Raw genomic sequence first — 25,000 nt, forward strand, 5'->3', positions numbered from 1 at the left:
AGTTTGTTTGTTTTTTTTGAAAGAGAGACAGAAAAGAATCGAGAGAGAGAGAGAGAAAGAGCTTATTAGGCGGATAAGCACATGTAGCACATACTACTGAATATGAATGAATGAACCTTAGTTAGCTTATCTATGTACCATGTTTTCCCCCCTTTCTTTTTCTTACCAGACTTTCTCCATAAACCTCTAGTGGAAGGCAAGCCTCTCTCTGGGCTTTCTCTGTCAGGGGCTCTGGCTCTCTGCTCATCTCAGGGCTGGGTGGATTCCTGTGGGCGTCAGGTTGGGTGGAGTGCTGCTCTGCAGGGCTCTGGATGGCCTCCATTGCCCAGTCTTTCCTCTGAAGGGTTGGCAGTGGCCTCTCATCATAAGGCATTCTGGTAACCTGTCGTTATAAGACAACACCACTGCTACTTAAAGTTTGGAATATAATATTAACATAAGTAATAATATATATATATATAACTTGCGCATTTTTAAATTTTATTTTTCTATTTTAATTTACAAGTACTGCGTATGTATTTCTGAGCACACACAACAATACATTGTCTAGTGATCCCTCAGTTAAAGGGCTCAGAGAAAACTGATCTACACTTTTAAGCCTGCAAAGGATGTTCCTCCTTTTGAAAAATGCATCACCTCTATCCCTTTTCTTTTCACTAACTCTCACCTGCATGTGATCACTGAATAGGTCAATTATGCAACATCATGAAGACAATGAATGCTGAACCCCCTTTATACAAACCCAAGTCCCACCCAGTCAGCACTGTCTCCTGTGCCCCTGAGCCAACTGGCACCCTGCTGCCTCGTACAAGGCTCAAAGCCCTGCCTTAAAGCCAGGTTGGCAGCCACTGGAGTCAGCCAACTGCTGAACGCTTTTAATTAAATAGTGAAACCTAAACCTATAGTAGGGTCGATCCCAGTAGGTGGTGAGTAAAGCATAGAAGCCCCTGCTGGTCGTAATCTCCCTGTGTGCCCTGTGTTCCAACACTACTCCCAAAGTGCTACAGTGGGTTCGATTATTTTTACAACTATACAAAAATTGATGTAAGCAGAACAAGCTATAGGTACGGCTGTCAACAACTTGATCATTATTTGTAAAAGACTGGGTTTGTCATCACTGACTACTGGGCAAGTTATTACTGTTTTTAACTGTCTGCTTGACCTGTTTCATGCTGCAAAAAGATGTGGTGAAATGTTGCATTGCCTTCACACTGGATTAAGTTGCACTTACATCTATCTTGGGTATAGTAGCAGGGGGGCAGGGTGTGTCAGGTTGGCTGGTTGGTTTGGGCACAACAGTTTCTGTTGCTGACTGTTGATTCTGAGGCATGTTAGTTTTTTTCCCCTTCCTGAACGCGTCCGTGGACACTAGGGGCTTGGAGGGGACTGAGTGGTGACCTGGGGAAGGCAGAAGGGAGGGAGGATCCTGGAGCGGGGATGAATCTGTTGCCCTCATGATCTGGTGACATAGTGGAGAGACAGAACAGAGTTGGATTTAGGCCATTATTAGATCGGCACTTAACTGTACAGTGTACGTCATCCAATCAGGAAGATTTTTCCCATACCACCATATATCTTTTCTGTCACATAAACAAGTTAAGTGTTGCCATCAGCGACCGCACACTCACCATTGTCATGTCCAACAGGTTGTGGACCTCCAGCTGCTGGTAGACGCTCCTCCTGTATTCCTCCATCAGCTCCTTCTTGTTCTTGGCCAAGTCATAGTCTTCCTTTTCTATGGCACATCGCTTCTCCACATCATATCGAGCCAAACGCTCCCCCACCTGAAAGAGCCCAGGACAAGTAGAGGTAAAGGCAGCCCTGCGGTGACACATTGAGCCTACACTGCTTGTTTAGAGAGGTAAAAATGGAAGCAGAACTGTTGTTGAAGTCTGCTCATGGTCTCACAATGTCTTGGATTTATGTCAGTTTGTGCCTATACTGACTAAAACTCTATTGGATGTTTACTGTTTTTACTTAACGCTGCTGATTTGGAATAATACAGTATGTACACTGTTCATTAGCCTGTTTGGTCCTGGTAAATGCAATTTTATCTGCTCTGGTCTTGCTCTTGGCATGGTGGTTTGTCATAAGGTTATTCCAGTTATCACATATTGGATCTTTTTTCCTGCTTAATAGTAAAAATAACATTGTAATCACCAAGTTAATTGCAGAGATCTGGGAATGTAGTGGTATCTCTAAAAAGACGTCAGATCGGGCAAGAGACAGGAACAGTCAAACAGTCAGACAGGTCTTAAACAAACCCTCAGACTAGTCAAACTTATATGGAAGAGCAACCAAACCTTAAAAGCAAAATTATTGCCTACACTGTGAGTTTTAAATTTTCATCACATTTTACAGGCTGACATCCTCCAATTTTGACCTAGTGTACTTTCGGTAGTTGTGCACACTTTTCCTATGCAATGAGGGATTATTACCAAAATTTCAGGTGTGCTCACTTCCAGTTTTTTTTTACCCCCAAATGAAGTTACTTAGATAATCTGACTATACCGTCATCTTGTTTACAGCCTGTCTGATTGTCTGAATGCTCATGTTTTGCCACCTTTGACTTCACCTTACTGATGCAAGGTGTTAGGTGTCAGGTGTTGCCATGTCTCAAATATTACTTAGGTGAGTACAATGTTATCTCAACCGACACAGCAATGGCGGAAACTACAAAACTTCAATCCAAGTTGAAAATATACCAGATTCAACCTTTAAACTGTGGTGGAGCTAGTTTTTGGCATTGACTTAGACTTGACTTGGGCATTTCTGCCCAACGCAATAATACAGCCCTGGAGTACAATAAGTGTGTGTGCCACACGGTGTATCAGATTTACAGAGTGGAAATTTGACAACAACTTCCAGTAAGTTAGAAATGAAATTTCTTTATGAGGAAATTGTATTAAGTTGAATTTAGTTGCTAACCAGATGCCAAGTAACAGTCACATTTGCAATTCCTTGTGATTCTTCTCTTTCGGACAAAACAACTGGTGCAATCTGCATGGCAGCCGGTTCTCAAATTTATGTTGATTTCCAGCATGTAGCTCTTTCTGATTTCTGAACCTGTACTCGGTAAGATCCTGTGCTTCCTTAATGCTAAGAAAATTTACAGAAGGCCAATGCTCAGCCTTCTGTCCTGTCTTTTCTCTGTCATGTGTTTATAGATATCATATAACACCATAAACCATCCCCTGACATCCTGGGGGTGCAATGACAAGGGATTTTCAGCATGACTACCTTGGCAACTGCTTTGTCCACACTGCTAATATGCCATGCTAACAAGGTGCTAGTGTGTGTGTTATCTGGTTACAGAGAGGCCCGTGTTTGGGCTTGGGAGAGACACTACCAGAGGACCATCAGCTGTCGAGCTTATTAAGAATTCATGGTCAGCATGGTAACACTGCATACAAAGAAGGGCAGTAACAGGAATCTGAACAATGTTTAACAACTACTGTTACAAACAGTAGTGAAAATACACTGGATATTTGAAGAAAAAAAAAAGAATACCAGCCTAACAAAGTTGCAAGAGAAAAATTATTACCTGCAGCAGTGGCAGTGGGTGGATGACGATATCTGGACCTGAATTATTTCCTTAACACAATAAAACATTTCTGAAAGCTTTTTATAGCCATTGTCTACTGTACATGGTCTGCATGTGGATTCCCTTACATTAGTCATTTATTGTAATTAAACATGCTATTTCTCAAAATTTAAACTAAATTTCCCTTAAATGCATTGGTTATTGTTGTAAAAAACTGTTCTAAGTATGCATGAAAATGTGATCTGGCTGTTGCCATCCATGCCACTATGAGCCACTAACACACAGTGATAGCAGCCAATATTTTGCGTGTGTGTGTGTCTGTGCGCCTATGTGTTCACATACTCATTGTTTGTAGTAAACCAAAGACACATTTTCTAAACCCTATTACCACTATAATACAACTGCTGCGGTATAATACTTAAGCCCAAACTTAAAATGCTGCTGTGGAAACATAACTTGATCGACTTGTCAGCTGCAGCTCTTCCTTTTCTATTTTATGATAGAAGAGCAGTTTCACTCCTGCTGTGCTGGAAAATATTCTTTAGAATATGCGTTATGCGTGAATGAAGCAGAGTGCAAAATCTTTAAAACAAAACTATGCAGATAGTTCAACATTTCAGGAATTTTGCTTTCTTGCTCAGAGTTAGATGATAAAAAAAAAACACTCATGTCTGTGTGATCAGAATGGAGCTAAAGCCGAGAGGTGGTTACCCTAGCCTATCTTAATAACTGAAAGTATAGGCAAACAGCTAGCCTGGCTCTGTCAAATGTTCAAAAAAACCACCTACCTACACCTCTAAAGCTCATTGATCAACATATTGTATTTTGTTTGTTAAAACTGAAATTTAATGTAAAGTACTTTTTATCTTTTTAAGGCCTTAAACATGAATTATTTAGACTATTTGAAGACCTTCTCAGACCATGAGTAAGTCACAAAGACACTAAAATACTCTCACTGCAGCAAGCACACATCCTTGTATTTGTGGAGTATTTTGCTCAACCATGTGAGCAAATATTTGGTGTCAGTGTCACCCAGTCAGCCTCCCAGTAGCTACAGTACCTTTTGCAGGTCAGCAATGGCCTGCTTCAGAGTCTTTGCCTGCTCGTATTTCTCCTGCCGGACCATGTCCTGCTTCTTTTGGTCCAATAAACGGATGATGTGAGCAACTTCGGGGTCCTGGTACATGTCAAAGGCCAGGTCGTCCAATGGGGAGAAGAACTCACATTTTCTGGGTGCAAGACAGGACACAAATACTACAAACATCTGAAGCATTAAGAACCTAAAACATTAAAACACTTCTTTCTAAACAATGACACCATTCTGTCAGGTCTGAGTTTGTTACACTTGCGAAACACGTTGAATATTGAAAACAGAGAAGCTGAATTAGTGTCTAAATTTATTTGAGATAATTCCAGTGTCGCCGGTGTCATCAGTTAAATGGGCTTGTATTGTGCAATTCTTGATCAAAGGGGGAAAACACTGACTGACCCCCCAAGGGAGGGAGACCCTGAGGTGAAACTTCCCTTGGGGGTTGATACATTAAAGAAAAAAAAATTATTTCGAAATGTGTTTGCCTCGTTGCACGGGCCACCACCTGCATTGTCTTCAAATGTGAGTGACCTTGATTGCCTTGGTTGGCTTCCAGACTAAATGGCTTTGTTGAGCAATGTTATTGTCACAAGACAAAGAAACCAGGGTTCAATGGCCTAGCCTCACCCCATGAAGGTCGTGTCCAAGGCGGCTTCCAGCTGAGTACTGTTGAGGTAGTGTTCGATCAGCTGCTCTCTGCTTGGCTGGGGGTAAACAGATGGACAAATTACACACACGTGCATATACAGTATACTCTTGTATTACTGTGTTCAGGAAGACCTGACCATTGTTGTCTAATCACTTTAACTTTAAGGCGACCCTCAACTTCATCCTTTACCTTAATCTAAAACTAACCATAGCAATGCCCTTTTCAAGAATGACTTCACCAAAACCTCTCTGGACTATAGAGAGAGTCCAGCATGGCAAGTACACTCACTCCCCCATTCACACACAACCCCAAACAAATCATTAATCAGCCTCCTCAGGCTCTGGCCATTTATAGAGATTTGCTATCCACTGTGTACCACCGCTATCACCTAAAGCAGTAAGTGGCCAATCACAGGAAACAGTGTCTACTGATGACATCATTGTTGCAGCACCTCATAAGCACCAAACCAGTATTTAGTGAGCACCACTTTTTGCTAGCCAGTAATAAGGAGGAACAAGGGCAATTCGATTCAAGAGGAAATTAAAAAAGCTAGATTGATAGCCCCCTGATTAATCCACACTAGTTTACTGGTTAACTGATGGATTACTATGTTACTAACCTATTTAAAAGTGTTAATGTCACATGATCTTCATTAGTAAGCAACACAGATTAGATTTTATGTTTTTGCTTTGCCCATAAGCACGTGTATGTCATGCTAATGTACTACGCTTCTCAATCTACTTGTTAAAGGGTTAGTTCACCCAAATTACAAAAAAATTTATAAAGAATTTAAAAATAAATAAATAAAGTACACAAATTTTCTCACTAGTGGTATTTATTCATGCATATAGTTTTGGCTTATCTGTCCAGGTTTTGAGATATCTGAGTTTGAGATTTCTGCCACCGCCTCAATACATAGTAAAGGAGAGTGGAATTTGCACAAATCCACAGAACATGAAGTGAACTGAAGAAATAGCCCCTATGAAAACTGGTAGCAGTATATTTTGAGAATATCTGAATTGAGCAACAGGGCATTTCAAAGTTCACTGTAAAAGTGACCTATATAAAGCCCTATAAACACCACTAAAGCTCAGTCTGAACAATCCATTAAAAAGAAGATAAAAAAGAATAAAATTGTAAATAATATTAATATTGAAAGAAAAAACTTGTGAAGATTATCATATCAACTACATAGTCAATCAATAACTTGTTGAATGAAAAGAGGGAAGGACCGAGGTATTAAACTAGTTTACACCATTTTGACTGGCAGTTATTGGCCTTTTTCCTGGAAAAAAATTTGATATGTCACAGTAGGAAAAGTGCTGGTGTAAATAATAAGATCAGCAATGGCTGAATTCCATTTAACTGCCTCAGTTTCAGGGTTATAGTATTTTGCATGCTGGTTCGCTGTCACGCTGTCACAAATTACTGGAACACTTAAATAGAACCGAGCCATTGTTTATGTTATAAGTAATGCTTTTGCTTTTTCCTACTATGACAAGTCAAAACATCTGCTGTTATAAAGGCCTATTACACCGCCATTTAGAGCAGTAACATATCAAAACCACGGAAAAAAATATACCAAGTTAGAGTGAGCTCAAAATGTAAACGCAGGTTGCGCTTTCTCAGCATTGATTAAATTCTGGAGACTGGCTTTACTAGTTGGAGAACAACACAATTAGAAGAGTAAATGACAAAAAAATGTTGACCCCCACAGCGCAGATATACAGTATGATGGAGAGATAATGGAGGCCATGAAGGCAGCTTCAGCACCTTTGTGACAGCGAAAAAGCTTCTGTTTACCATCAACGATCATACTTTTTTAATGCTGGCCGAACCATGAAGAAATTTCCATTCACCTCCATTGCATTGGCGGGAAGGCAGAAATCTCAAAAGACAGATATCTCTAAAACCGGGACAAATAAAATAAAACTATCTGTATGGCCACATAGCCCCTAGAGGCAAGTGCATATTGATATGGAAGCTATGCTTTTTTGCCTAATTTGGGTAAAGTGACCCATTCAAGCAGCAAATAATTACGCTTTCTCTGTGTATTGACACAACAGTGTCCCTCCACAGGACAAACACAACTTCCACCCACAAAGCAGATATAAGAGAACAAGATCTAGCCAACCCCCCAGGCAAGATCACCTCTGTGGTGGAGCTGCTCAGAGTCAGATTAGTGGCGCAACAATGCACAGCCTGTTCAGTGGAATCTGTGCGAGTGTGTGTCCCTGTCTTTCCACGTGTCTTTCTGTGTGTGTGCGTGTGTGTGTGTTTTAAGGTGCTCTCTCCTCCAGGAGCTGTCCGTCTGCAGGACTATTTGATTACACTGGCTTACTAAAGGCCTCCTGTGTGATTACATACTGCCCTCCCTTTGTGTCCCATTACTACATTCCTGATACATATACACACACCTACTCAAACACTCACCATTCAGGTAAACATGTTTACGTATACTGTATACATGTTTATATAGTGTCTTTGGAGCAGTGAATATGAATAAACACTAAATAAAACACCTTTACAATATAGCGCTATCCAATGCATCCTCTCTATATAACTATCTATGTATACAGGTACACTGAATTAACAACTCTCTGACATTATCCGGGTTGTTGTAATGGAAAAGCATTATCTACTGTAGGTATTCATATAATTTCGTCCATCCCCAGCAGTATTGTTACTTTGTATTCTAACAAAAAAAGGTAAAGATTAAATAGCATTAGTGGAGAAAAAACAGATGCTTATTGACATTTTATGAGGTTTTATGAAGAATAACTGAATAATATATAATACGTGAAAAATACTTATTTGCCAAAAGTTCGAACTGTCAGAGTGGCTGCCCTGTCAGTGACAGGATGATAAAACATCAATCAAACCCTTTCTGAGAGACTGATGACAGAGCAATGTTTCACGTATTCACAAGGCGACAGCACCACCTACTGCTGTGCAGATGTACGTTCAGTGATGGGTGACAGGTGAGGAGAGTGCTCACTTACAATTGTGTTAAAAGCAGTGCCATCCAAAGAATCTCCCAGAACATTAATGGCAACCAAAGCAACCTGAAATCATAAAGAGATGTTGGTGAGGTGGTTAAACCAAACATAAATGTGGGAGGAAATCAAAAATCAATGCATGTGATAAATGGATGAGTACTGGGAGGTTAACAAGTATTTTCTGTGTAGTCAAAGCTTGATATATTGTAACTTATTCCTCTGTGCTTTGGACCTCCATTGTTGGATAAAGACTATTAAAAACACTTCATTGTGCATGTTGAAATGGTCTGTAGTTACTATGAACTGTTGTTTATTTTGAGTAAATCCCACATAAATAATGTAAATACTGACTACAGCACTTAATGTGAATTTATCCTCTGTTGGAAATAGGCCCCAATGAAGGTACTATTTACTCCTGTTTGAGTAGTTACTCCTTGTTGAAAACAACAGTCAACAGTACATAGCTGTTTCAGAAATTATTTACTTTTGTGATCCATTTTCAAAGATTTCAATTTTTAGCATGAACAAATGGGACTGAGTCTCACAGACAGGGTAAGGAAGTGTTGAGAGATGGACTACTGCATTGTTGGTTATGGCCTTTTCATGGGGTTTGCTTACAGTGAGAAGAATATAGAACACCAGCCTTATCTGGTGAGTTAAAAAAAAAAAATCAATTCCAATTCCACATTTATAATTCTGATTATTATTCTGAGTAATAGTTTAGTGTATAATATGTCAATGCCCATCACATATTATTTGGAAAAAAAGACCAAAGGTATTCCATTTACAAGGATAAAAAAAAAAAAAATGGACAAAGGGAAACTAATCATCATATTTTAAAAACTCCAACCAGCAAACGTATGTTATTTTTACCTGATAAAGGACTTTTGATTGATTATCAAAACTGGAATCAATTAATTTTCTGTCAATCAACTAAATAATTATTCAATTAATCATTTCAGTGCTATTGAAAATGCCAATGAAACTTATGAAGTTGAGGGTATAATTGGCAGAATGATGTCAGGAAATGAATTCTCAAGATCGTCAAATAAAGCAGTCATTAAATACACAACATTTCACAGAAAGCCACACAATTTGATTTTTGATTACATTCTTAAACTCCCAGCAGAACACATACTGTAATCCTTTTCAAATCACCCTAAAACACTTTATTTTTTAACATGGTGTAGCTATCAGCCACATTTACAGTAGTCTTTAGAACAGTCTCGTTCCACAACAACACATCACAGTAATGAGGCTCTAATATATTATCTGAGAGGGGTGCTCTGACCTGTGTTGCTATTAGATACCAGGTTGATGGCAGTCTAAGTTCTGCCACTGAGAGCGTCATGCATCAGAAATCAAGACAAAATAACAACTACTACTTTACATGTTTCAAATTGTGGAGGAAATTTTAGAAAAACACCCCAAAACTTTTAATGATCTAAAGCACAAACGTTTGAGAGACACAGTTTACGGAAAAAGGCTTTATCTAGAGCTGCTGTTACTGGTGAGATATGATGGCTTTTAAACAAGATCTTGTTGTTTATTTCTCAATCTAATTATTAATATAATAACTAAAATACTTTTTCACAACCCACGATCAGAATAAAACAACACATACTCCATGCTGCTCAGTTTGGATAAAGCTCCTGTACCAGACTTCAGTTATAGGCAGTGAAATAGTGGTGTACTGTAGGTGCCTTGTTACCATTTAACAGAGTACCTGATTGTAGTGATTGTAATCGTTGACATGGTTCTTATGAAAGGTTATTCTCAGGTATGTTCCGATGGCATCTACGTGGACCGACTTCAGCTCCCGAGCTTTGAAGTCCGTCTTCTCATTGTCAGACAAAGACACATACCTGTAGTGAGATTACAGTGTTGCTTTTCAGCTCAACTCCTCTGCTGCAATACAGTATACAAGACTAAAATGAGTTGCTACATTTTAATACATTTTAAGTCTTCACCAGAAAAAGACAGCAGACGACACTGATTGGACAACTATGACCTATGTTTATGTTTTGTGTATGCTGCAACATCCCAATCTCCTAAACCATCTAGTATTAACCTAGCACTTCTAGTCAAAATACAAAAGAAGGTGCAAGTCTAAACTGAGCCTGGCCCAGTCTGCCGTCCCACCCGAGTCTCCGAAGCTGCCCTGGGACCCCTGGAGTGCTGGTTTCAGGCAGGGTGTCTCCAATGTGGAACTCCACCTTAGCTGGTATCAGGTACTGGTGGGCCAGCAGCTGCAGCTTCCTCACCCTACTTCTCTCCACCAGCTGGAGGGTGATGTGTTGAGGGTAAGAGCACAGCCTGCAGAATATTTGATTCATATAATGTTGAGTTTCTTGAAGAGGAAAGGACACTTTTTTATTTTATTTTTTTATCATTTACTATTATTATTATTATTATTATTATTATTATTATTATTATTTAAGAGTAATCTATAAAGATGTTTTTATTGCTTTTGCAGCGTAGGAAGACATCGAGTTGCATGAATGAATGTTAAACACTTTTGAAAGTAAAGCAGTGTGTTTATGTACCTGCCAGATCGCCAACCATTGACTGTGGGTGCATGGACCATGAGCTCCTTGGCAGTGAAGTTGTCTTCATGACTTGAAGAGTTGACCACGATGAATCCTATCTTCCTGGGCATCCCTCTGACAGACACTGATAGAACACAAACAAGAAATTTTATTTTTTATATGTGATATTTAATATCTGAAAGTGAAAATTCAATGAGTGACAGGGATGAATGAAAAGATGATACTGAAGCGCAATTTTACTTTTTCTGAAAGTGCAAGGACAATGCTTTTTTTTCTTATGAACATCTGAAAATTACAGAGTCAGTGTGAACTTGTGTTCAACCCTTTAGAAATGTGGCATATTTTTCTGAATGAAAACAATGTATGTTTCTTAAAGTAATGAAAAATCAGTATCACTAACAAAACACTGTATCAGCACTAGTCCTCTAAAATTTACCAGAGCACGTCACTGAACCAATCTACACCACTTACAACAAGAGGCAATTTTGAATATTTACTAATACAGCCCAAACTAGTCGGGAATTACGCGTTTTTTTAAATAATTGAATAGAACACAATAGATGTATTTCATCCCACAAATTCCACGATAAAAGAATAACATTAAAGCTATTAAACAACCTTTAGTGTGGTAGCGATGTGAAAGTGTACTTAAGTCTTTATTTTTTGTGTACTGAATGAATGTCAATAGCTTTGAGTGCGCCGAATGCAAGACTCTTAAAGGCACATAATGCTGATAATATTAACCGGCCAGTTGGTTCTCTTTAGGGTATATAAACTATCCCGGATATGGCATACACAACCCCCTTGGATAGAACAGAGAAGTCCCTATTGCTTGAACATGTTGGGCGCGGGGGGGGGTATTAGCTAACAGTTAACTACTAAATCAGCCAACATAGCTAGTCTTCACATTCGCTGTATTCTAAAGGTATTTTGACCGCCTAAATTCCAATAAATGTCCTGACAACTGACATACTTTATGTCATACCATTTGCTGTTATACAGTGGAGAGTAAAAAGACGTTTTCTTGCGTGTATCTCAAAGATATCTTACCACGAACATCACCGTAGTGTTGACAGCTCGTGGTGCCATCTCATCTCCATAACCACCGCTGACAACAACCAGTGCGGTCATGCGCAATCGCAGGATTGTCATCAGTCGCAATGGATTGTCGTGGATGTAGTTTTATTCGTAGTTTTTGAAATTAACCGTTATTTTTTAAGTCCGATTCTGCCGGTACACACCTTTGGTCGCGCCGACACACACTTTTGGTCGTTGAATGTTTATCGATGGTAATATCGCTAAACATTCAAGATACATTCTGTAATGCGTTTTCACAACTTCTTCCTGGCCCTCGGAGGTCCGGAGCAAGCAGGCCATGAAGCGGGCGATAATCCAACAGGAAGTAAAAAAAGATCGCCAAAATAAAGCCACAACGCTTAGCAGTACTTTCAAAATCTCCGAGTTTTTGAAAACGGAAAACGGAAGTCGTGTATTTCGCTGCCTTTCCTAGCTTCACAACGGCTGCTAACAGGCAGCATGGACGACATGGAGAAATGGCCAGAAATAGAGAAAGCTGCGACAGAGAAGAGGCGTGAACTGGTTTTACAGGGTCCTGTTGTCGACAAGAGAATATCCTCTAATGGGGGACTCGCCTCGTCTATCTATTCCCTCACACTGCTGAATTATCTGGAGGTTAGCCAGTGCCCGAATTTGACAGAGATCCACGAGGACATCAAACATCTGACCAACCTCCAGAGCCTCATCCTGTGCAGGAACAAACTCGTCTCCATCCCGAATGTCGTCGGCAGCCTCAAGTCCCTGAAGGTCCTGGACCTCTCAGTCAACAACCTCAGGGTTTTACCGGAGGGAATAGTCCAGTTAAGAGAGCTAAACACTCTCAACGTGAGCTGCAACAGCCTGGAGGTCCTGCCTGAGGGGCTGAGCCAGTGCACCAAGCTCTCCACCATCAACATCTCCAAGAATCACATCACCGGGTTCCCCGCCGATTTCTACTCCGAGCGACTGGATCTCCTCAGCACCCTGGTGGCCTCTGACAACTCCATCGAAGAGCTGAGTGGAGATATTCACAAGCTAGCCGCGCTGAAGGTGGGCCGAACGTGATTCCCTGACACGCCTACTGCCAAACATGCTATGAAACAACACAGATGTTGTTTGAATCGATAGAATACCGTTTTGAATTTCGGCAGACACTCCATGCACCAAGCAGCTCCAATATTGATATCGTGCCATTTTAATTGGCGCCCCGTCCACCAAAATGTCAATATGTTAACAAACAAAAGAGATCTTTTCTTTGTTAAAAGTGCTCAAAGTTATGCCGAATTTAAGAGAAGGTGTAACTTTTTTTGGTGTTTAGCTTTAGTTGCAGTCGAAGAGGTTTTACATTTGTTAATATGCAATGCAGCAATGAACTGTCAGATTTTTAAACAGAGTTTGGTCCACACAAGAGACTGGCAAGAAATGTATCTAGGCCAGCTTAAATTCAATATACTCAGGCCTGTTGTTGTTCTTTCTTTATGTTAGTCTTAAAACTTCGGGGGCAGCTGATGCTCTTCTCCAGAGGGCCAAATTCCATTTATGCATCTGGTTTTGTCCTCCTCGTGCCTGTCTTCCCAGGTACTGGATCTCTCTCACAACAAGCTTAGTGAGATCCCCTCTGACCTGAGCGACTGCTCCAAGCTAAAGGAGATCAACTTCAAAGGCAACAAGTTGAACGACAAGCGACTGGAGAAGATGGTCAACGGTTGCCAAACCAAGTCCATCCTCGAGTACCTCAGAGGAAAAGCAAGAGGAAGACAGGGAGAGGATGGAGGTGATGCAGACGGTGGACGCAACGCAGACAAGAAAAAAAGGCAGCAACAGAGGAAGAAGAAGGAGAAGGTGGTAGACGAACAGGAGGAGGTGGACGAATTGAGCAAGATGGTGGTGAGGATCCTCCACATTTCAGATGCTCCCACAGCACTCACGGTCAAAGTGACTGCAGAGGTTAAGGACGTTCGACCATACTTGGTGTGCTGTGTGGTCAGAGGCATGAACCTAAAGTCTGGGAATTCTCTCAAACGGTTCCTCATGGCTCAGGTAAGGTCAAAGCCTTCGCAAGTTGGTATACATTGAACTATGTTAATAATAACATAACCAAGCGTGCAGTGTGGTCACCAAAAAGACTTCCCTGTTTGTTTTTTTTCTAGACAAAGCTTCACGATGATTTGTGCGGAAAAAGGACCATGGCGACCATTGCAACTCATGATGTGCAGCTTCTCAAAGTTCCGCTGGTGTATCAGGTCAAACCACCCACCCAGCTAAAGGTATGCTGATGCAGAATAACTGGCTCACTGGTCAACTGATTCATGGTCCGCATTCACACAAGAACATAATGTCTGTTAGATTGTTCCACTCGGTCGGAAGGAGGTGACGGCAGTCGAGCTGATAAGACAGCTTCACCTAGAGGCTGAAGAACTGAGGAAGCAGAAGAAAAGGCAGAATGTAACTGGCCTCCACAAGTTAGTAGCACGCACAGTATAACTCTTCCATACAGCATGATCAAGGGAGGATTTTCTTTAGTTAAAACCTTTGTAGCAAGTATACATAAATGGATTTTCAAAATAAAAGAACATACAGTGTATAAAAGACACAAGTAACACTTTACAGTGATGTGTAAGACATCTGAATAATTTGCTTGCTGTTTTCGTTTGAACACATGAGGGCAGTATAAGTATGTTGGACCAACGTTTTAGCCTGATTTTAGTTCAGCCTCTGTGTTTAATAATCAGTAGGTGTTAACACATAAACTTGAATACATTTTAAGGGATCACAAGTTTATTAATCCCACATTTTATCTACAGGTAGAACTAATCAGTGTGTAATGTGCAGAAAAAAACAGGCTTTACAAAACATTATTGATCTGTTTCAATGGTTTTAACATAGTTGATCATAATATTTGACATGACTTACCTATAAAATCATCTTTACCACTAATGTGTTTTTTTCAATCTGTGTTAATGCATCGCAGTGTGCTTCAAAAGTAAAGTGCTGCATGACGTTCTGGCAGTTTAATAGAGACCAGTGGGATGACAAAACAACCATTTCGACAAAGTTCAGACACCAAATGAAACCTGCAAATCAAAGATTCTTAACTGTGTGTGACAACTTACAGCCCTGTCAGAGTTGTATCTTAGCATTTTTCCAGTCAGTCATATCACATGCTATGCATCTGTTAAATTTGCCTGGGACCTTTTTATACTGCTGCCTCGGCCAACTAGTCTCCCAGCTATGTCATTTTTTTACAGATACCTGCAGCTTTTGCAAGGAAAAGCACTCTATCCCTGTGTAGTCGACGCAGAGGGTCATGTGATCTCATTCCCACCTATTACCAACAGTGAGAAAACCAAGGTGTGTATGTCTCTTTTCTTGCTGGTTATCATAATTGTGTCTTCCCCCTTGTGAAGGGTGAAATGAATGTAGGCAATAGAAACAGTAATGGTGGGAGGTCATATCATACTGTGGAGACACATTACTGTATTACTGTTACCATATGTATCATTACTTATTATGTACGTGTGTTCTATAATCTTTTATAATCCAATGCACGATGATTTTATAAGGGCACTCACACAACTATCAAAAATTGCAATCATCAGCTGAGTTCTGTGGAACTGTGTAGGCTACATTGAGACACCAATGTCAGCTGTATTGGAGTGATGCTAAAGTGATCCCTTGAGAGAAGGCTTTAAATTGCACAACTGACACACAATGCAACCTGCCAGGTCGCTGTGACCGATGCATCAGCTCGATGGGAAATAGAGCGTGCAAAACAGGACAAATGTTATCATTTTATTAAAAAAATACGCGTCTTCAAGGACAAGTCCATAAGTGCAAGAACGTTCCAGACAAACAAAACTTTTCAGATTTGACAGCCACCGCCCAGATTGAGCTATAAAACACCGAGACTATCCTTTGTCAGACAGTTGCTCTAGAGACGCCTCGGTTTGCTTGTACTTGTTACCAGTACAAATAAACCAACGTGGATTGAATTGTACCTATTGAAATTGTTAAGAGCCCGTCCCTATGTTTGAGGGTTGTGGTACCTCACCTACAGTTTTTAAGTAAATTAGTAAATTGCGGTAATCCTGAACGACAGACGAAAAATTCAGCACACCCTAAGAAAGCATTTCACATTCAGTGCTGTCATACGGAGGAATTTAAGCTGACAGGAAAAGCAATGAACCCAATAACACATCTGACAGATATTGCATCTTATCTAGTCTTACTGTAACTCACAATCTGATTCAGTGTCTTTTCATGATACACTAGAAACAGTAACATGATCAGCTTGGTTGTACTGTACAGATCAAGAAGACTACCAAAGAGTTGTTCTTGGAGGTGACGAGTGCGACCAGCCTGCAGACCTGTAAAGACGTCATGGATGCTCTGATTGTGGTAACTTTCTCTTTTTTCTCTCTCTCTCTCTTTTTCCTCTCCTTTTTTCTTCCCTCTGTCAACAAAAAATAATTTTGGTTGATTACAACTTGGACCAAGGGAGGGGACAACATCGACAGTATCAGTAGGTAGTGTGGATCTGAAACTCAGCTCATCAGACATTTTGTGACTATAGCTGACATTTTGTTCAGAAGGTGGCACTAGAGGAAAGCTCATGGAAATGAATTCCACACCTGATTTCATGGAAATTAGTCCAGTAGGCAATAGGACATCTTGCTTTGGACAAAGTTTTGAACAGATGGACTAACATTACAGTGTTTGTGCCCTGCTGTGGGTCGAGCGAGGCCTAAACATCCAGATGGAATCAAAGACCTCAGAAGTGGTTGTGGTGCAGTTTGACTAGTGACACATTCATTGTAGAATCCATCCTGTTTTTAAACTATTTATTCCAGGGAAACTACTCAGCTGAATGAATTCTGTGGCTACATTTTGAATTCCAGGTAGTGTGGATGAAAATGTTGTGCTGTTATTCTCTCTCCACAACTTTCTCCTGGGGAAAGCTGTGGACTGAACATAGTTGTTTGGGGGAATGAGGAAAGCTTGTCAGGAAGAAGTGAGCTCACCACATAAGAACAAAACTTTGTAGGCAGTGTAAAGACTCAAGCCTTGTACAGACTTTAAAAATCCCAGAACTGCTGTGCTGCTCACACTACAAGGAATTTTTGTCCCAGACTGTTGTTATGTTGACGTTACAGTGCAAAAACAAATCCTAAATACATTTTTCCAGTGGCTATGTTCTTTCCAACTAGATAATCAAGAAAAAGCCTTGAGAAGTTAGTGTCCCAAATACATACTCCACACTAATTCTAAGCAAGCTTTGAGTGTGTAGTGTGTTCACACTGGAAAAGGGACTTGTATGGAAAAGTGTGTTGCATGGATTTTGGGACAAGTCTTGCTCTTTTATGTCCGCTACCTCCCTCCTTCCCCTGCATTTATTCGACCCTCAGTATTTATTTTCAAACTAAACCTCTGAAACTTTAAGCAGATTTCATGTGGGAAAAAAAATCACACACAGGCATTTAAAGACCATTTCCTGTTTCGTCACAGAAAATGGCAGAGTTGAACAAGTTCACGGCAGAGCATCAGGAGGAGGCGGGCTCAGACAGGGAAGGGGACGGTCCGCCAGAGCCGGCAACCAGCAGTGAGACCTCCAGCGAACTGATCATCCAGCAGGTCCGTACCGTCGACCAAGACGGGAACCTGAAGGTCGTCTACCCGTCAAAGACCGACCTCTCCAAAGACATCAGCAATTTGACGATCATTTGGTAGTCTTGCTGTGGTTAACCTGTGATGTTTATACTCATTCATTCAAATGCTACATGAGGTCATTTAACAAATTAATATTGTGGGATATAACAGCAAAGTTTTGACAACGTGCAAAAAAATGTACATCCTTTTTCTTCAGGGAGCACAAAAAACCTGATCCTGTAGGATTTTTTTTGTTATCAAAACAACATCCTGAAAGTGATGCCTGTTGATGAATTTTAACATTTCTAATTCTTACCTGTATCGCTAGAAGATTTGTATTTCTATTCATCAACTTAAAGTATTTGCATTTTCCCTTTAAGCAGCAGCAAACGATGTCTACATGAGGCTTAATAAACTTAACTTCTGTTCTCATTCATTAAATTTCATATTCCACACACAGTGTTTGCTGTTCAACTTGAGTTTCTGTAGGTTTGTATTTTCTTTGTTCCAGCCATTGTAGCTGCACCTGGTCATTCCAACCACACACATTTCTTCTAAACAGCCTGGGAACAGAAACTGCATCACTTCCTGTGCAGCAGAGGATTTTCAGCTGCTGAGCCAAGCCTTTTCTGTGTTCTACATGCCATTTAGTGCCTGTATTTGTGAGCATATTGGGCATATTAAAACCTTTCAGTCTTTTGATCAACTGAAAAGGAAGAGTCAGTGCGAGGAAATTAGTGTCCAACGGACTGACAGGCCAACCTGCCCACGTCCAGGTTAAGACATCTCACCTGTCTGAGAAACCATGAGGAGCCAGACCTACAAGCTGTTATATAATGGAAATTTCATGGTTATTATGTTTTGAGAAATATAATTTATGTCCTTATGATAAATCCAACCAGCACCCTCCTGCTTAACAAGTAATGGTGTTATCTTGTGCATGGTTATATGTCGGGATAGTGATAATTTAGATTGATTTGAAATGTTTTGAAATTACTTCTTAACAACCTGTATGGGCCTAACTATTCAGTATTGGTATATTCTAGTATAGTTATGTATCTGGAACTGGATGCTACATTATTAATTATTTTTGAACATTTCTATAGCCAATGGGCAAAATAACAAACTGACACATTTATTTCATATATTTATTTCATTCAGTGTCATTCAATGCACGTTTGTGATAGGACTGTAATTTCAGTCTGTATACACAAGCTGCTGTGGAATGACCTCAGGATCTGCAAAAGAACAGCAAGTATTAAAGTCAGACAAATAATTTCGCCAATTTAACATCTTTCTTTCTTTTTACCCCACAATTTTTTTTCCTTCGCACAATTGGATAAGAGATTAGCTTCAGCCAAACAGGCCTTTAAGCTACTTACATATACACACGTAAGCCACCTCCAGGTACTTGTGAGTGCCCACGCAGGGGTCACCAAACACCGAGTTGCTTACTCTGATAGTACAGCTGTTTTTCCCATTGCAGCTGTGGATGCAGAGTAACATTCGTGCAAACAGGCTTTAGAAAACAGGCTGTTATAAAAGCCTTTCCATCAGAAAAGTGATTGCCAAAGAATCACTTGAAATGTTCTGAAATGTTGTCAAGTTTTCTTTCTTTATAACTGACTAAGGAAAGCTTTGAAAAATTCCAACTCCCTTATCTACCTGTGCCAAATGCAAATAGTCTCTTTTATTTTTGATTTATTCCTTATACTGTATTGAGCAACAGATGAGCAACCGTACCTGTTGGCAACTTTACTAGTGGGGTCCGAGCAGTACACATTTTCAGTCTGAGAGACAGGCCGTCGGTAAGAGCAGGTAGTCTGGTCACGGCGTCCATAGTCAGCTCCGTAGACAAATATAACCTGCCCGTCATCTGACAAAAAGAGGAGGAAAGGCGGCAGAGTAGAGAAGAAAAAAAGAAATGTAGTTCATTTTTATAGAGGTCAGATGCATTGGAAATGTAATTGTGCTTTTGTTTATCACATTAATCTGCATAAATGCAAAAAAAACATTTATTCTTACCACAATACAAATGTGCCACAGAGTGCTCACATGTAACGACCTGAACTGTCAAAGTGACACGAACCACATTAGACATCACACTATCAAACTTATTTGCAGCTTTGAATCACTACAGATTTCTTGCAGATGTGTGACTGACTTGCTGGGAAGCAGGTGTAGTTGGTCTCCAGATATTTGTAGATCCCATAGCAGGGATCAGAGGTACGAACAACATTTGTGTTTATCACACACTCCCTCTTGCCATCACACCTTTAGGATTGAAAGTAAGAGCTTATTTTCAGCACAAAGCAAACGCACAGGAAAAGTGAAATGATCATATAAGGTATGAAACTACGCCAGATACCACTCGTTTTAATCACTCACTGTAAAGTAAGATGTTATTGTTCATTTCCCACCTGACGTCTGTTGTTTTTTGCTCTATGACCCTGAGAAAAAAATGTTTGCCTTTTTTTACCTAGAGTAACCTGGCTTTAAAAATTGTAATATTGGTCCCTCAACACTTATATAATAATAAATATCAACAACTCTAAAGAAAGATAAATATATCAAAAAATAAGGATTGGATGTTTTACCACGACATTTGGGAAACACTTTCACAGTCCCCAGAGAATGAATCTTAATGACTTAATGTGGATGAGTTTTCAACTATGTGACTCCATCAAGTCAAAATTTCCCCTTTGAGTAACAGTTCGTGTGAGGATTCCTGTCAGCCAGATGTGCTTTGCGATTGATCGTGATGCTAACATAGCATGCTAATGTGCAAGATCCTAAACAGTATGCTACGTCTTGCCTAGATGTCATCATGCTAAGTGTGTTCACGTTTACACGTGAAACATTACTTGCTAAATGTTAGCTGTGAGCATTTTAAAAATGTTTAGCATGCTAACCCGCTGGACATTAGCTGCATGCTAATCATTGAAACAGCTTGTTACCGTTAAGCACGTACGCATTATAAATTTTTGCTAGTCTGTGGCTATCGTTAGTATCACGGCCTCAATGGGACAATTAGCATGGCAAGCTATTACTGTATAGCCCCAGGATTGGTTTTACAATGAAAAATCGAATGCAAAAAAGAAGCCAGGTACAATGCCATCAGAGTGTACATTGAAACCTTACAAATATGTGATGTTGGTGTTGAAGTGTTAACAAGGAATAAAGGAGTTTATTTTGAGATGAAGATCATCTACTTCTTTCAGTTGTTTATAGAACTTTATGGTCAGAACCTAGCCTTTATTTCGACCCACACATGTCTTGACATCTTCCCACTTCATCAGCTGCATTGCATTTTCCTAGTGTCTCAATAATGGGGATCTGGTGTGGCCGGCAGGTTCTTTCCTGAATAGCAAGTGCTACATCTGAGTTGATGCCTTTTTCACAGCTCAGTGACACTGAATCGTTAACTCATTACCAGCAGCAGCCACATTTAGAATACATGCAGTAAAAACACTATATTTACCTCCGCCAAGGAGATTATGTTTTCACCCATGCTTGTTTATTTGTCAGCAGGATTATGCAAAAAGTACTGAGCCGATTTGCACTGAACTTAGTGGAGGGGTGGGGCAGGGGCCAGGGAAGAACCCATTAGAATGGGGCAGATCTAGATCATTTACTATAAATTTGAATTTTTTTCTCTTAACTCTGGTGTATGTTGTTGGAAATTGGCTTTGGCAGAGGTCTGCGCTCTACTGAGTGTCATTCTGCTCGAATTCTGTTATTGTAAATGTAACGTGTACCTCCTCTTGAGGACGTCCACTGTGCCCTTTTGAGAGCACTCTATGTTGGCGAGCTGCTCCTGAGGTCTGCGGTCACTGCAGGTCTCACTATCTGCACGTCCGTACAGTGCTGCCTGCACACTGATCACTCCGATATCTGCTACACACCAGGGGAGAAATTAAGAAACAAGACCAGAAGGAAAATGTTCTTCTAAAGAAATCAATTTAATTTTATTGTACTGGATTGATACTATATTTGGTTATCTTTGTCATGTTGACTGATCCTGAAATTTCTACAGACTCTACAGTACTTATACGGTGTAAACATCTATAACCCTTTTCATCTCTTCCCTAAACATCAGTGTTTTCTCACACATTTGTCCAAACATGCAAAACATCCAAGCCCTTATACGTATAATTTTATGAGTTTATAGTATATTTCAGATTATTACAATGGCATACATTTGTCTTTAAAGAAAAAGAGGAAAACGGGCTAAGTGTCATTTGTGATAGACACTTTCTGGATAGATGGCCACCCCTCAAAGTCCAGAAAAAAATGTCTAGACACTGGTTGAGCCAGTTTTTTTAAGGCCTTCAACCATAAATGAACCATTCACTGTGGACACAAAGAGTTAGAAAGTCCAGTCATGCCACAGCTCAGGCGTTGGACATTGTGGCTGTCGTCACAGGTGATAACTCTCTCCGTGGAAACTACGAAAATAACAGATAGAAAATTACACATTAAAGTGTGTCCAAGGTACATACTATACGTAGAAAATAAATGCAAGCATTCTCATACCACATTCTCTCAGATATTTACCTGCTTTCATGAGTAAACATGTTGTTGCCAGCACTGGAAAAGAAAGATTACTGTCAAACTGTGTGAGACAAACACAAGCATAAGTTACAAAGTCTTGCTTTAAACATTTTTATAACTCTATATTGTAGTCTGCTCTATCAAAGTAAAAAAAAACCTTTTTTTTTTCCACAGCACACGTTTTGACTTGCACAGCACAGATTTCACTGGTAACATTAACAATGACTCTGTTCTGTGCAGGTCTCCCATGCCAGTGTGACAGTGAGTCAACATGCGTCACAGCAGGGCCTTGCTCGCGTAAATTGAATTAAGCCAAGATTAATGTTATTAATTACAACTGTGCTCTTCCTGCTATGACATGTCAAAATGTCTGATGTGGAAAAAGTCTGAATGCATTTCAAAGTGTAAGTGCCATAAAACTGAGAAACTGAGTCTCTATTACCATTTACCCAGATAATCATCCATTGATTGTACACACAAATAACACATAAACCAACTTGCATGATGAAGGTTGTAGCCGATGTCCATTTGTTTTCTTAAATAATCAAAGAAGGGATCTTAACAAATTTACAATATGAGTCAGACAAGGGGTAATTTATCTCCTCTAAACAGACACAGAAAACCATGTAACTGAGCCACTTCTTAAAACAAAGACGGGAAGCTGATTTCCTCAAAAGAAGCATGCTGGGTCTCATATGGCAGTTTTAGGGAAAACTGAGCAAATCTCTTTGAAAAATTAATTTGATGTATGTCCTCAAACTGTAAAAGCCTAAGTCTTACATTAATAGAACAATCTTTTACATTAGGTGTTTAGAGGTAGGGACATGAAAGACACGGTCACGGACAGTGTGTTGGAGGGGTAATACGTCAAACTGAAATGAAGACTACTTGAATTTTTTTACCTGCAGGTAACAACAACAACAAAAGACGGGGGGGGTGTACCAGCTGTTACTTCAGAAGAAAAGAAGTACTGCCAACTCCAATCAGATATAATAAAGCTCTCAGCTTCATAAGCAGACAGCAGAAACGAAACCCACATAATTATTGTTCCAGTCGTCACTCAGATGTGTACTCACACAGTGTGGTGCTGAGTCTGAAGGCGAGCATGGCTTTAGAGGATCCCGTCGTAGGTGAACAGTGAGACTGATGGTGGCTGGGACTCACTCACACCTGTATTTATTCATGCTTGGTCAAGAACTGTCTTTCCTCCACCTGCAAAACAATAGCTTGACCTTCTATAATTGGCCGTTGCCGTCATCCACCTGTTCAAAGATTTGTTTTTCCAGCTTGACAACAAATACAGTCATTCACATGTCTTTCAAATCACCAGTCACATTGCTCACATTTCTCCCATTTTCTTCCTTGAAAGAGTGACTGTAGAGTCTTTTCCTGAGAAGTTAGCCCATTGCTTTTAGATCATTTAGATCTCTTTACTTCCTGGAGGATCCATTAGTTCCAGACACTGTCAGTTACTGCAGTGGAGCTTAACCGGAGTCGGATATCCCTGATCTGATAGGATTCACGAAAGCTCGTTTTGTACACATTTGTCAAGATTTTTATTAAACAATTGTTAGGATATTAGCAAAATAATAAAACCTATCACAAAGTGACAAGACACATATTGCTGATTTTCTTGTATTTTATTTAATGCATGTATGTTGTGATCTCATTGTGATTTCAGTATGTTTACACAGTATCGTCTAGAGTGATCTCAGGATCTGCAAAAAGACAGATCAAAGAGTCCCTTCAGATAGACAATTTAAGTGATTTGTTGCAAAAAATCTTGTGTTACCGCAGGATGGTTTTAAAAAACAGCATTTTTATACCTCATCAGAACGGCTGCCTAAATACCAAAATGTTTCTGGAAACTGAATACTTTTGGATTAACAAAGCCTTAAGATTTTTATCACTGCACAGGTAGTTGTTTGATCGATAACATGGCTATATGCATCGCTACTTTTCCCCGGCACATACTGTAATCCATATCATGTTTTCCTTTGGACATACAGTATGTACCACAGACTAGCTTCAGGAGGTTGAAACAGTGCTAACCAGCCTTTAAGCTGCCTACATTCACAATCGTTAGCCACCTCCAGGTACTTGTGAGTGCCAACACAGGGGTCTCCAAACACTGAGTTACTCACCTTGTTAGTACAGCTCTTTTTCCCATCGCAGCTGTGGAGGCAGAGGGACATGAGTGAGAACAGGCTTGAAAGTGCTCTGGTGCATCTGAAATCTTGGCCCAAAGTGGACGGCATCACAAATTTGCAGTTGTCACTGTACTACAGTTAAATTAACCATGATTTTGATTGCCTTAGCCGTCAACCTGAGGTACAAGTTGACATAGAGGGGGGCAGCTGTACCCCTCAGAAAAGTTGCTGGTGGGGTTTGAGCAGTCAATATTGTGCCGTTTGTAAAAGCATGTGGTCTGGTCGTGGCGTCCATAATCAGCACTGTAGACAGATATAACCTGCCCTTCAGCCGGCAAAAAGAGGAGGAAGAGCTTGAGTTAGAGAGGAGGAATGTAGCTTGGAGAGGTAAGCGACCAAAGGAGCAAGTAAGATATTAAGATGAAGGCTAAAGTACTATGAAAATACCACTCAAGGAGAGAAAAATGCGATCTTACCACACTGCAGGTGTGGCAAAGAGTGCTGACATGTCACCTGGTAAACTGTCAAAATAACATGAATCACATTAAACTTGCAGTATTAACAACAAGCTGATGCATATCGTGTCAAAAAACCCAACTCTTTTTCTCATGACTATCTTCCAATCAGATCATACTAATGCAAATAGAACTAAAGTATAGCCTGCTGCTGACTAACAGACTCCATGGCAGCATTAAACCTCCTGTCTGAGTCAAGCAAAGCATTGAAAGCAGAGTGTCCCATCACTGTGACAAGCCGTTGTTAC

At 40.1% G+C, this 25,000-nt stretch overlaps 3 protein-coding genes across 3 annotated transcripts; 1 reads left to right on the top strand and 2 right to left on the bottom strand.

Annotated features, from left to right (window-relative positions):
- Positions 1-166: 166 nt before the first annotated feature.
- Positions 167-12,292, bottom strand: LOC120787746 (centrosomal protein of 104 kDa-like; the record flags this gene model as incomplete). Its single annotated transcript, XM_040123334.1, has 10 exons — positions 12,073-12,292; positions 10,829-10,955; positions 10,425-10,598; positions 10,009-10,147; positions 8,286-8,348; positions 5,262-5,338; positions 4,605-4,773; positions 1,629-1,784; positions 1,232-1,459; positions 167-382 (listed from the first exon to the last, which is right to left on the bottom strand). Coding segments are annotated over exons 1-10 (1,485 nt in total), but the record flags the coding sequence as incomplete, so codon positions are not given.
- A 36-nt stretch (positions 12,293-12,328) lies between these two features.
- lrrc47 (leucine rich repeat containing 47) lies at positions 12,329-17,995 on the top strand. The gene is made up of 7 exons (XM_040123336.1): positions 12,329-12,937; positions 13,466-13,927; positions 14,038-14,154; positions 14,234-14,349; positions 15,136-15,238; positions 16,196-16,285; positions 17,393-17,995. Exons 1-7 carry the CDS (start codon positions 12,368-12,370, stop codon positions 17,612-17,614), a joined length of 1,680 nt encoding a protein of 559 aa, XP_039979270.1. The 5' UTR covers positions 12,329-12,367; the 3' UTR covers positions 17,615-17,995.
- A 735-nt stretch (positions 17,996-18,730) lies between these two features.
- LOC120787747 (L-rhamnose-binding lectin SML-like) lies at positions 18,731-24,380 on the bottom strand. Its single transcript, XM_040123335.1, has 10 exons — positions 24,232-24,380; positions 23,164-23,299; positions 22,091-22,123; positions 21,922-21,981; positions 21,292-21,430; positions 19,698-19,807; positions 19,559-19,603; positions 19,277-19,409; positions 18,916-19,019; positions 18,731-18,771 (listed from the first exon to the last, which is right to left on the bottom strand). Exons 2-10 carry the CDS (start codon positions 23,192-23,194, stop codon positions 18,731-18,733), a joined length of 696 nt encoding a protein of 231 aa, XP_039979269.1. The 5' UTR covers positions 23,195-23,299; positions 24,232-24,380.
- Positions 24,381-25,000: the final 620 nt, after the last annotated feature.

Source organism: Xiphias gladius, unplaced genomic scaffold, assembly GCF_016859285.1.
Source record: "Xiphias gladius isolate SHS-SW01 ecotype Sanya breed wild unplaced genomic scaffold, ASM1685928v1 HiC_scaffold_581, whole genome shotgun sequence".
Lineage (NCBI taxonomy): Eukaryota > Metazoa > Chordata > Actinopteri > Istiophoriformes > Xiphiidae > Xiphias > Xiphias gladius.

Bases quoted from the DNA above. Each gene is read 5' to 3' on its own strand.
- lrrc47 (XM_040123336.1), top strand. From the start codon at position 12,368: ATGGACGACATGGAGAAATGGCCAGAAATAGAGAAAGCTGCGACAGAG. The intron at 12,938-13,465 runs GTGGGCCGAACG...CTGTCTTCCCAG, and splicing joins ACAAGCTAGCCGCGCTGAAG to GTACTGGATCTCTCTCACAA. The intron at 15,239-16,195 runs GTGTGTATGTCT...TGTACTGTACAG, and splicing joins CCAACAGTGAGAAAACCAAG to ATCAAGAAGACTACCAAAGA.
- LOC120787747 (XM_040123335.1), bottom strand. From the start codon at position 23,194: ATGCTCGCCTTCAGACTCAGCACCACACTGT. The intron at 21,431-21,921 runs GCATGACTGGAC...CCTGGTGTGTAG, and splicing joins TGTCCAACGCCTGAGCTGTG to CAGATATCGGAGTGATCAGT. The intron at 19,020-19,276 runs GTACGGTTGCTC...CTGCATCCACAG, and splicing joins ACTAGTAAAGTTGCCAACAG to CTGCAATGGGAAAAACAGCT.